At 42.4% G+C, this 12,278-nt stretch overlaps 1 protein-coding gene across 3 annotated transcripts in view; it reads left to right on the top strand.

Moving 5' to 3' along the window:
• EP300 (E1A binding protein p300) overlaps positions 1–12,278 on the top strand; it is a 68,281-nt gene that overhangs the window by 18,150 nt on the left and 37,853 nt on the right. For all 3 annotated transcript variants that reach the window (XM_041129547.1, XM_041129548.1, XM_030040387.2), the window contains 2 exons: positions 9,085–9,261; positions 11,261–11,522. In XM_041129547.1, coding sequence (XP_040985481.1) covers positions 9,085–9,261; positions 11,261–11,522 — 439 coding nt within the window. The remainder of the gene's footprint in view (positions 1–9,084; positions 9,262–11,260; positions 11,523–12,278) is intronic.

Raw genomic sequence — 12,278 nt, 5'->3', positions numbered from 1 at the left:
TAGAAAATACTTAAATGTTTCAGTTCACTTTAGGTGGGTATTTTGTGTTTCTTGGCTAATGAGGGGAAAGTGTTTCCAAGGTGCTTTGCAACACCTGAATAGGTCTACCTTGGCATGCCTAAAGTCAGTCTGCTTGGAGGGCTTGGAATGATAAGTAACATAGTCTATAAATGCATTTGAAACATAAATGAAAATTATGCTGTGTATTAATGATTTTGCTATGCTTTAATGTAGTAAGTAAAATGATTTTAGTGTCTCGTGAATGTTATTAATTATGAAGTTCTTTGATCTTAGCTGTTTGCTTAAGCTCAGTGTGCTGCTAACAATGGTTCTGATATATATATGTCTAGTAATGAGTTGATTTTGTGGTCTGGTCATTTCAGATATTTTTGTCTGAGAGGAAAGTTGTTGCAAAGCTTGATTGCTACAGTAGAAAATTTGTATAGAGTTTACGGTGGAAAGAAGTATGTAACTACTTAGAAGTATTCTTGTATTGGAATTATATAATGTCTCATTCATTATTCCTTGGCTTTAAAAAAAAAAATACTTTGATCTTTAGAAAGCTGTATTCAGAGGTCAAAAATTGATGTATTGGATATTTGGGTGAAATGCAACTTCTTAATCCTTACTTATCAGAGCTAAAGTAGGGTTATGCATGATAATAAACTCATTTATCTAGGAGAAGTAGAAGAAAGGACATGAAAATCAAGCTTTTGGCTGATGTAGTCCAAAATTAAATTGTCTTCCTCGCTTGCTTAAATTCTGAAATGTGCTGTACATCTAAAGTAAGAACATCTCGTGCTTTTGGGAATATTCAGACCAAATACATGATAACTTCTGGTTTTTAGTTCATAGTCCCAGACTAGTTAAAAATACTTAGAGTTTTTTAATTGCTGATAAAAAAATCCTTGAGACTTTTAGTGTAAGTATGGTGGGTATAGCCCTCATAAAGCAGTTGAAACTGCTGGATGAGAAGGAACAGTCTGAAATGGAGGCTGAAATTCCAGAATGTCTTCAATTGGTTTGGTTGTTGGCAGGGAGCCTGTGTTTTACTTCATGCAGTGGAGTTAGCAAAATCTGACAACAGTAATGTCTGACCGTTTTATCTCTCCACCCATCTGCTTTTGTTTTTTTTGCCACCTACAAATCTTCAAAAAGTAGATGAAAACAGAGGACCCTAAGCAGTTGTTTTTAAAAGCCGGCTTTTTTAAACTGGTAAATTTAGTACTGTGTTGCTGTTTATGTGGGAGTTTGTGTAATAACTTCTGTAGGTTTCCTTCATTGCTGCAGAAAATGTTCATTATTCAGGAGCTGTCCTTCAGTAGGAGAAAAAAAATAGACTGGACACATGGGTGGTCCAACTTCATCACATTAGCTTGCCAAAGTCAGGTGCTTTAGGTGATGGGAGAGTTGCCTCTGAGTTCTTTCTCAGTAAAACAGAGGTGTGTGGTCTGCAATGGTTTGTATGGAGGAATAGCTTAGGTTTCCTGTGATGTCAGCTAATTGAGAGGGAGTATGTTACGCTCTTCTAACAGTAAGATGAGGTCTGAGTGGCTAGTCAATTTGAAAAGCAAAATTGGTTACGTTTCTGCTTTGTTCTGTTGTCCTGTGGAGTTACCGAAGCATTTTCTTCCTCTCCTCCCAAAACACTGGCTAGCAGTAGAGTGGAACACTTGTTTTACACATTAGCCATGTACTTCCCAACTTTTCTAGTTGTGCGTGTTACTTTTTAGGACTTGAAATCCCAAATATCGATGTAAGTGATTGATTTGGGGTCACCTGGTATGCATAAACTTGTACTGTCATAATCTGCTGCTTACATCCTGTGGCTTAATGCTGTAGTTTTATGTATGATGTAAGCAGTCCCTGACATACAAAGAAGCAATTCTGTCTGCATGCCATCTCTGTGCCAGTTGCATGACAGGCGGTGTTGAGGAACTAATCCAGGCTTGAAACTCACATGATCATTTTAAAAAAAAAAAAAAAGTTTTAATTTGAATTGTTTTTCGGGTCCAATTTATACTCATCAGTTGGAAAGCTAGTGCAGCTATTAGGGAGGGGACATATTAAAGGAGTTGGTATTGTCAGTCAGAGGACGGTGTGGACCCTGCTTTGGTGACAGTACCAGCTTAAAAATGCCTGTGAAAGTCTAGCCTGAAAGAAACTGTTAAAAGTTTGGAGGGGAAAAGAATTGTAACAAGTTTTGCTTTCTTGAATAGCTTTTTGTTTTCTATGTGCTTGGTTATGTGCAAGTTAGGAGGACGACAGACATGACTATTACTCTGTATTGGGTTTGCACGGCAAGGTTTTGGTAGCGGGGGAGCTACAGGGGTGGCTTCTGTGAGAAGCTGCTGGAAGCTTCCCCTATGTCCGACGGAGCCAATGCCAGCCGGCTCCAAGACGGACCTGTCGCCGGCCAAGGCTGAGCCAGTCAGCGATGGTGGTAGTGCTTCTGGGATAACAGATTTAAGAAGGGGAAAAAAAGAGTTGCTGCGGCACAGAAACTGTAGCCGGAGAGAGAAGTGAGAACATGTAAGAGAAACAACCCTGCAGACACCAAGGTCAGTGAAGAAGGAGGGGGGGGGAGGTGCTCCAGGCGCCGGAGCAGAGATTCCCCTCCAGCTCCTGGTGAAGACCATGGTGAGGCAGGCTGTCCCCCTGCAGCCTGGGGAGGACCCCACGCCAGAGCAGGGGGATTTCCCAAAGGATGCTGTGACCCTGTGGAAAGCCCAAGCTGGAGCAGGCTTCTGGCAGGACCTGCGGACCCGTGGGGGACCCACGTTGGAGCAGGTTTTCTGGCAGGATTTGTGACCCCACGGGGGACCCATGCTGGAGCAGTGTGCTCCTGAAGGACTGCATGCTGTGAACCCACGCTGGAGCAGTTTGTGAAGAACTGCAGCCTGTGGAAAGTACTCAGATTGGAGAAGTTCGTGGAGGGCTGTCTCCCATGCTGGAGCAGGGGAAGAGTGTGATGAGTCCTGCCCCTGAAGAGGATGAAGCGGCAGAGACAACGTGTGATGAAATGACCCCAACCTCCATTCCTTGTCCCCCTGCATCACAGGGGTGGGGGGCGTAAGTAGAGAATTTGGGACTGAAACTGTGCCTGGGAAGAAGGGAGGGATGGGGGGAAGGTGTTTTAAGATTTCGTTTTCTTTCTCATTCCCCAACTCTGGTTTGATTGGCAACAAACTAAGTTATTTTTCTCTAAGTCAAGTCTGTTTTGCCCATGATGGTAATTGATTGAGTGATCTCTCCCTGTCCTTGTCTTGACCCACAAGCCCTTTGTTATGTTTTCTCTCCCCTGTCCAGCTGAGGAGGGGGAGTGATAGTGCAGCTTTGGTGGGCACCTGGCATCCAGCCAGGGTCAACCCACCACATATTCTTAAAATAGAGTTTTGGAAATTGTCTGTAATGCTTTGATTCTTTCAGTGTTTAAGCATTTTTTGGACTTTTTGTTTCACTAGATAGTTTTACAGTTTTGATTAATTTAAAAGTAAACAGCAAATTCAAGCTCTATAATGTTTAGGACAAATTCATGTTTCCTGCTTTGAATGATTCTTCATTTGGAACTGTATCTAGTTAAAACCTTCAGTTTGTTGTTCCACTGGGTTCTGTCAAAGAGTGCCAGTTACAGTCTTACTGTCCAGCCTCTTATTAGGGGAGGAGGGTATTTTGTGTGTAAGTTGGTGTGTCCATTTCTGTGATAACAGTGCTGGATCACAAAGTGACTCAGTTCACCTGGCCTTCAGGTGATTCAAGAAATGTTCTGTTACCCAAGTAATGAAATGGATGTGAAGGCAGTTCAGATTAGTAAGGGCATTACTACTGCCTCTGCTATGCGAGTATTCCACTCACATGTGAAATTACTTGAAAGAGAGAGAACTAGAGTTCCAGTAGTAATTCTTTGTCATTTGGCTTACTGTTTGAGTATATACAGGGTTCTCTCCTATTATAATGGATACACTTGGTTTTATCAGTTTAACCTCTGTTAAGAGGACTCACTGGCAATATTTTACAAAGACAAATGTAATTTTTCAGAATCTCCATAACTTCCTTTAAGTAAAACTTAAGAAATTTCAGAATAATAAAGTTCTGTTCAGAGTTGCAGGGAGATTGAAGATGGTGTCACCCTCAAATTGTAAAATTAGATAAAGAAAATAAAAGCACCTTATGGTCCTTAGTGTTAGCATATTCAGTGTCATGTTTTAGGTAGAAGATCAGTGTTCTTGGTTGCCTTATTATTTTCATTAGCTGCTTGATGCGATAGGTAAATGTATCCATACTGTTTAGACTCTGTGACCAAGCATACCATACGATCCAGTACAGCAATCCATTAAAAGTGTAGTTGTGTGTTCTGGTCCTTTGCTTTTTCTTCTTTTGTGAACCAAGGTGAAAAAATGGGTAATTGCTGACTTTGTCCCAGTGCAAGGGAGGAATGTTTGTTTATGAGGGAGAAATGAGCAGTAAAGACTTGTATTTGAGTCATAAGTTTCTGGGGTGGATAGGGGACTGCCTTGCAAATAATAATGAAGTAATGCTGGCATCTTGCAATAGGTATCTTAAAACATTACACAGTCAAGTGCAAAGAAGAATGATCAATAACAGTCCTTGGAAAGAATGCAGCAGATACCACTGGCAAAATTTTGTGATTAGGTTATGCCTGGGTCCAGTACTGCTTTACCAGTCGGTAGAATGGCACTAGAAAGTGATATACAATAAATTCTTTAAAAAGAGTCAGCTGGAATTTACTGAAACTAACTTTCCTGTTTCGGCAAAGTTAATTAACTTCCACTTGTGAACATGTGGATATGGAAAGATGCTAGATACCATCAGTACGGTCTTAAACTAGGACATGCACTGCAGTTACCCAGATAGAGGTACATAGTTGATACTGCAAATGTTGGATTATTTGGAAGAATGTTAGTAAAACTTAATTCTATTTCTTTACTTCTTCATGCTTACATTTATATTTGCAAATCTTAAAACTGGTCATTGTTCAATACTATTGCTGATATCTAGTTGGCTTTCAAATATTAGACTGTCAGTGAAGCGGTTGTTTTTATAGAGAAACACTAGAATATTTGTAATGTCTATGTGCATATCTGTAACAGGTATTCCTCCTCAATTTGTACTCTGTGGTATCGACAGTAAAACTAGAAGCAGAGTTAGTTACTTGACCACCTTCTGAACTGAAGATGCATGTGTTTCGTGGCATTAGAACAAAATTTTGGAGAATTTCCTCTGCTTCTATAGTTGCTCTTCTCAGATGTGGGGAGTGTCTGAACAGCCCTACCTGATGCTGCTTGTGCTTGTGAACTAGGATGTTTCCTGAACTCCTATTGTCCATGCCCTTTACATGGTGAGAGGTGCATATCTTCCACTGTTCTGGTAATGACAGCCCCTGCTTCCACTGGAGGTGGGAAAGTCAAGTTGTTTTTCACTGTGTGTGTAGAAGGTATAACCACTTGAGATTACCTTTGCCGTCTATTAGCCATGCATCATCATCTTTTGCTGTTTTCCTTGTTTCCTCCTCTTCTCCTTTACTGTGATGTGGATTTCTGTCCGCGCTTCCTTGTGTGCAAGTCCTTGCATATGGGATGAAAGTAAGTTGAGGCGGTGAGGTGAGGAGAGGAAGAAAAACGACAGATGGGATGGATAAGAAGAGAAATGGGAAGAGCAGTGGAAGGAAGTGGTGGCCAGGAAGGAGTGAGTAGAAGTTATACTTGCTGACTTACAGCTGTGATTCAGCCATGTATGTTTTTGCATGGTATTGCAGATGAAGCCTTGTACTTGTCTCATGCAGTGGTACTAACACCACCTTTCTTTGGCTGGTTCTTCTGCACTCAATTGTTTATCTACCCCTCACTCCCAATAGATCGTTAATATGATGATGAACTATGTCAGTCTTTCTGGTTGTTTCCTACTGATAAAATTATACAGGATTATTTTTATCTTCCTTCTGTGGCCATGAAGTCATCCATTTCTTCCTGTTTGATGTTTTGTTTTATTCACGTTTCTCAACATGTCATGGCAAATGGCATGAGCATACTCCTGGTTCTTGTGCCAGGGTCACAAGGCGACCTTGTGCCTGGTGAAGGATCTCCCAAATGACCCTTGTCTTGACTCAGTCTAGAGTTGAATGCAGGTTGTTGGTGTCAGGTTAGTGGGTCTGTGACAGCAGGACCAGGGGGGCATTGCTGTGAGGTTTAGCTGTGGATCTGGCAGGTGTCAGTTTCACCAGGACCAAATGATGGCTACTGATTTGTTCCAGGAGACCTTGAGGCATTTGTTTTTTAGCATCCTTCTTACGTGTTGCTTGAGTGTGTGGCTTTCAGAGTCAGTTTGGCATGCTTGCCCTCCAGCCTGGCCTGTGCTTCTCTGGTCTTTGCCTCTCCTATAGACTGAGATGGGGAACTGAGGATTACCCCGGTTGGGAGCAGCTGCGCTGAGCTGTGCATGTAGTCTTCTGCTGCCAGGTCCCTGGGTACAGCTGGGTGGAGTAAGTCCCCTTGGTGGAGTGGATGATGGGTCTCAGCCCTAGGGAGAGTGGAGCCCTGTGTTTCTGCCACGGAGACAGCCTTGTTCGAAGGGGCTGGTTTTGCACCCCAAACACTGCCAATGGCTCATGCTTGAGAAAACAGAGATCTCTGTGCTGGGCCAACTTGATTAGTACATTTGAAAAAGCCAGATGCTTCACATAAAGTTTGTGTCCAGCTGTCTTGCAGATACAAAGGTTGATTGGCGTGGTCAAACCTCAACCCTGAGTTTCATTAGAAAGTTTCTGGTTTTTTAAGTCTAGGTCTGGGTTTCTCCCCCTGTAGTCAACACAGAGCTGGCTCATCAATCCTTTGCTATCAATGTGTGAAGTCCCCAGTTGTCCGAGTTGGGCATCTTGATTTTTCCCTGTGACACCAGGGTGTGAAAATGTGCCTTCAGCCTTCAATTCTGAATTTTTTTGCTTAGGTTTTTTAAGGCCAATAGCAGTGTAAGTTGAAGAAGTCGTGTGGGGGCAGTGTTAGTGATGGCCACCACAGCCTGTGCTTTAGCATACTCTCGGGTGTCAGCTAACTTTGGGAGCTATGATTGATGAACTTGAAAACTTTGCTTAGAAATTTCTGGGTTTGGGGAGGTACCTTCTTTCAAAACCCTTTCTGGAGCCAAAGGGATCAGGCTATCTTACAGGAAGACATACCTTGTTTTCTTAAGGAAGTAATCCCCACTGTCAGTCTTTCACTGTCTTGAATCTCTTGGTCAATTTAAGGTGGCAGTGATGATGGGGAAGAGTCCTGAAAGTGTGTTTGCTGACTCCTTATGTTTTTCTTCTCCTTTTCCCTTCTGCTCAACTTGCACATAAGATCTTATGAGTCTTCTGAGGGAGAGGCAGGAAGGATTTGAGTCTTACCTGTTCTGTTTTTGGCAGCAGCTGCCTCATCAGTCACCATATGTGTATTCATTGCAGTCGAGACATGGCAGGGGTGGTGCCAAAGGAGACAGGAAAGGAAGCTTTTTTTTTTAATTCTGCCTGATCATGGCATAGTTTGTTTATCTGCCATGTGCAGAGATTCTTTTAATTTCTCTCTAATGAATTACTGCTGTGTGATTACAGTTATTGCTTGTGTGTGGAAGAGGGGGGCTGTCCTCAAGGGAATTCACTTGTACATATCAGATGTCTAAAGTGGCAAGTTCTTTAGTGAATTTTGTGTTCCTTTTCCTGTAGCTTGGGTTTGAGCCTGCTTTATTTTGTAAATGCAAACTGAAGGCTATTATAATGAATTGGTAGATATTACAACCTGAAAAATGGAAGTGTTTGACTAATCACAGGTGATCTCTGGGCATATAGGTTACTTCTCCGTGCAGGTTGGAGAAGCTTGGTAAAGAGCAGAGACAAGGTGTTTCTACTAGGGGAGGATGCTTTGAGAATAAATGCAGGAGTGATTGGTAACAAACCTACCATAGGAGCCTGCATGCACTTTTTTGGATGCAGGAAGATGCCCTGACTTGAACCAAAAGCATCAGGGAAACTGAACATTGTCTAGTCAAATGCTAATGTGAGTTGAAACAATACAGCTCTTTAAAGTCTTTTTGTGCGTTTATTATTATTAGTTATGGCTCCTCAAGGGTTCTGCCTGAGTAATGGTGAGAACTTGGTAATCTTAACAAAGATCTCCAGTTTCCCTCGTCCTCTATGGCTACTTGTTTTGGTCCTAGAAGGCCAGATTTCCCATGAAAAATAGATGGGAATGCAAGGAATGGAAAAAAAAAGTCAAGAAGCCAAACAACTTTTTTGGCAGGATTGCTCCTAACTGTTCTTTAGGTTCTGGGGCATTCCAAGGCAACAAATGGTATATTCTGGTGTGCTAAAACTGTTGAATATGCATATAGCTTGTATGAAATACAAATCTACTTCCTCTGCAGATGAATGGTTCAATAGGTTTGTTTTGTTTGCAGAGTTCCTTCCTACCATGTCCTTTGACCTCTACTACTGCTCACTGCAAATGAGTTACTGTGACTGTGTGTGGTGTTACCTATGCCTATGGTGTTTTCTTAAATGGAAACCGGTTGTGTACTGCAAATGCAGACATGCATTGTTAATGGCTGTCTGGAGAGGAGCTGTGAGAGTGCTGACAGTTGGGTAGGAGGTTTTGGCGATAAACCCTGCTGGTATGAATGAAGGTGGTATTTGTCTCTGTTTGGAGTCTGCACAGATGCAGGGAGCAGAAGAATTTTTCCAGACTTGTGAGTTACATAGTCCATGGTACAAATTTGTGATTGGGAAGGCTGAAATGAGAAATCTGCTCAACAAAATCTTTTATAAAGAAATAATCAGGCCAATTCTGACCAGACTGACCTCAAAGGTTGGTAAGTTGGCTTTGCTGTGTTTATAGGAACTGTCTGGTTGAGGAGTTAATGTTGTGTGATGGGTAAATACATGCACGTAAAGGAGCAGGGGAAGCATGTGGATCACTATTGCATTGCAGCTGGTTCATGGCTGTGATCACTTTTGCTTCTCTGAAGTATTCATTTGCCTTTTATATTGTGAACTTAAGCTATAGTACTTGAACATCTTACCATTTTAATTCCTAGATGGGAATGATGAGCAATCCCAGCCCTTACGGCCAGCCATATAGTCAGAATACCGGGCAGCAAATTGGAGCCAGTGGACTTGGGCCTCAGATGCAGAATAAAGCTGGACTGCAGAATAGCTTACCACAGTTTCCAATGGATAAGAAGCCAGTTCCTGGGGCAGGAATGCCTAACATGGTAAGTAGAATGAAAGGTGTCTCCAGATGTTGTAGTAGACCAAAGTGGAGCAACGTGCACTGTTGTTGGCATGTTGTAAGTTTTTTGCAGCAGTCGTACCTGGTGTGAATGCATGCTCTGAATCCACACGTAATGTGCTTGCTTCATCTCCTAAAAAGTCTGGTAGGAGGGAGAGGGCTGGGTTGTGCTTTCCCTGTTGATAAGCTGCATCTCCACTCTTCACCCTTCAAACCCTGTTAGCAGAGAAAATGAAATGGAGCTCCTTAACTGAAGTGAGCTTTGCCACCTGTTTGGACACCTCTGCCCTACTCTCCCATCCCTTCTACTGTGATTGGTATATTGGGCCCCTTCTCAGTGTAGCTTTGTCTCAAGGATTGTTTTCCTACTTGTACTCACTGATGCTTTTGGGAGAAAGAAGTATCCCTTCTCAAACAAGTATTGCCTATGATAAGGCTTAGAAGCCCCAGTCGCGTGTTTGTTTCTGTTCTGAATTAACATGATGACACACAACAGTCCTGATGCTGGAGGTTCCCTGCCAGTTGTTGCTGTAGTAGCCCTGTTGCCTCCCCCTTTCCCCTCCACACTGTTACTGCCGCAGGACTTAAGGAAAGGGGAAGTAAGAATGGTGGGAAATTCACATTTCTGAATATAGCTTGTGTTTCTCCCCGCTTCAAAGTCCACCCCTCTGCCCACTGCCTGGGAGGGTCAGTCTCTTGATCTTAGTAACTGTTGCTGAAAAACGTTTCCAGGTAACATTGGTACCTTTGAATTAAAAAGAGCTCAATCCTGTGAGTTTTATTTAATGTTTTTTTAAGTTGAGCATGAAACATTAGAAGTCTAGCAAACCAGTTGGTTGTATGAACCAATAAAGAAGCAGCCAAAACTTGCTGCTTAGAACCCCAGCTGTCAAGCTTGTGTTCAGTGCAGAGTATATAACTCTTTTGAAGTTGAACTTCTACCCAGCTGAATGTAGGAATGAAAAGTTGCTGCTATCTCAGTTGTCGTTTAGAATGATAGGCTGCAAACAAGGCAGTTATGGTCACGTTAAAATATACAAACCCTAAGGGGACTAAGTAATTGGTATAGTCCCCTTGTAAAATGGAAGGTAATACTAGTATTGAAGAGCTATGGGAGAACCAGGGTTTAGAAATGCAGGTAGCTGAGCTCTGAAGATCTGGAGATCTCCGCAAACATCCTCTAAAACCCTCTGTGAAGAGTCTGTTAGAAACTGAAGACTGTTGCACTGAAGTGATAGAAGCAACATAGAGTCCCTGAGCCTCTCTTCTTTGCTGAGTACTCCTCAAATTTCACCTGGAAGAAATACAGAGTCATCTGAAGAAATAGAGAAGTACAGAAGAAGTACTAGATGTTGCCACACTTGACATTAGTTCTGTGGCATGTATTATCCTGAAGTTGCGCTTCATCTCTAGCAGAGAGTGGGAGATGCTTGTTTTGAATGCCTACGTCCAAGTCTCCTGATGAAAAAAGGTTCCCAGAACTTCCACTTCATTCTCCTTTTCTAGGAACAGTCAAAATTGAGGCACCTTATACTGAAATAGAGGGAAAACTCTATTCACTCTAAGAGGTGCTTTCTTCCATTAATGCAAGAATTGTGGATGCAACTTTCTAGCCTCCAAAATGAGGAGGAGATTTGAGGTCTAAGTGCTATTAATATTTTCTGGTTGGTCTAGCACCGCAGATTAACCTGTGAGTATGTGCAAAGTTCTGATGGTCTTGGATAAAGCAAGAGCTAGGACTAGGAGAGTAATATGGGGAAGAAATTGTGGCTGGCAAGAGAATTATTGCCAGGACTGTTGCTAAGGGGTATATTTAATATGAGTCATCCAGAACTACAGGTAGGTGGGCTATTCCCTTAATCACAGAATGTAGTAGTTGTTTCTCTTCTTTGATTTTTTTTTTGTTGTTGTTGTTTACTTGCTAAATGGATTATTCTCAAAAACAGATTTATTTCTGGGAATTTCCTTTCCACCTTCTCCAGGGCCAGCAGCAGGCTCCCCAAGTTCAGCAAGCTGGGATGGGGCCAGCAGCTTCTCAAGGAATGGGGTCTGGAGCACCGACAGCAGATCCAGAAAAACGTAAACTCATTCAGCAGCAACTAGTTCTCCTCTTACATGCTCACAAGTGTCAGCGGCGGGAACAGGCCAACGGGGAGGTCCGACAGTGCAACCTCCCTCATTGCCGAACCATGAAGAATGTCCTGAACCACATGACACATTGTCAGGCTGGCAAATCTTGCCAGGGTAAGTGGAGAAGTGGTTATATAGATGTGGTCAACATTTCCAGGACAAGAAGGGCTCCTAGAAAGAGATGGAGAACTAGTGGTGGGTGGCTTGGGAAGTAGAATTTTTTTAACCTATCTGTCCCCTTAAGAATGGAAATCATAAACTTCTTCTGAGTCTTTAAAGTTTAGGCAACTTAGAGGGGACAAGGTAGCACAAAGATGCATGAAGATGTTTTGCTTAACTTTGTAACTCACTGTAAGATCTTTTGGATGCTGCCTTCTGATAAGGGTAGACACAAAGCAGGAATCTGCAAGTAGGAGTCTACCTGTCTCCCTTAAACGGAAGAGACAAATCTCAAGCAATAGCTAGCGAGGAATTAAGCTGCTACTGGCACTGGTGAACTCTTAGTCTGTCCTAGTAGCCAAGGAAAATGTATACTATCTTTTTGGTAGCCTGGGCTTGTCCAGGTTGTGCCAATTGCTGGCATCTCAATTGCTTGGTACAGTCTGCCTATGCCTGATGTATATGGTGTTATCCTTCAAGCCAGGGAGACATAGGCTTGGGCGTATAACTTAGAGCTTTCAAGTAAGCTTTAGTTGAGCCAATAGTAGTTGAAGAAATCTGGCTCCATTTTCAGGGCTAGTTAGTGCTGAACTATTTCAAGTAATACTTTACTGACCCAAGTTGATATAGATGTGTACCCTGAGAGAAATAGCTGCTCCCTGCCTGGTTTGTGTTGATCATGTGGAGATACTGGCAGTAGTCTGTAACAGT

Source organism: Aquila chrysaetos, chromosome 17 (assembly GCF_900496995.4).
Source record: "Aquila chrysaetos chrysaetos chromosome 17, bAquChr1.4, whole genome shotgun sequence".
Taxonomy (NCBI): Eukaryota; Metazoa; Chordata; class Aves; order Accipitriformes; family Accipitridae; genus Aquila; species Aquila chrysaetos.
The sequence above is the reverse complement of the archived record's forward strand: the minus strand, read 5'-3'. Positions and strand labels throughout refer to the sequence as shown.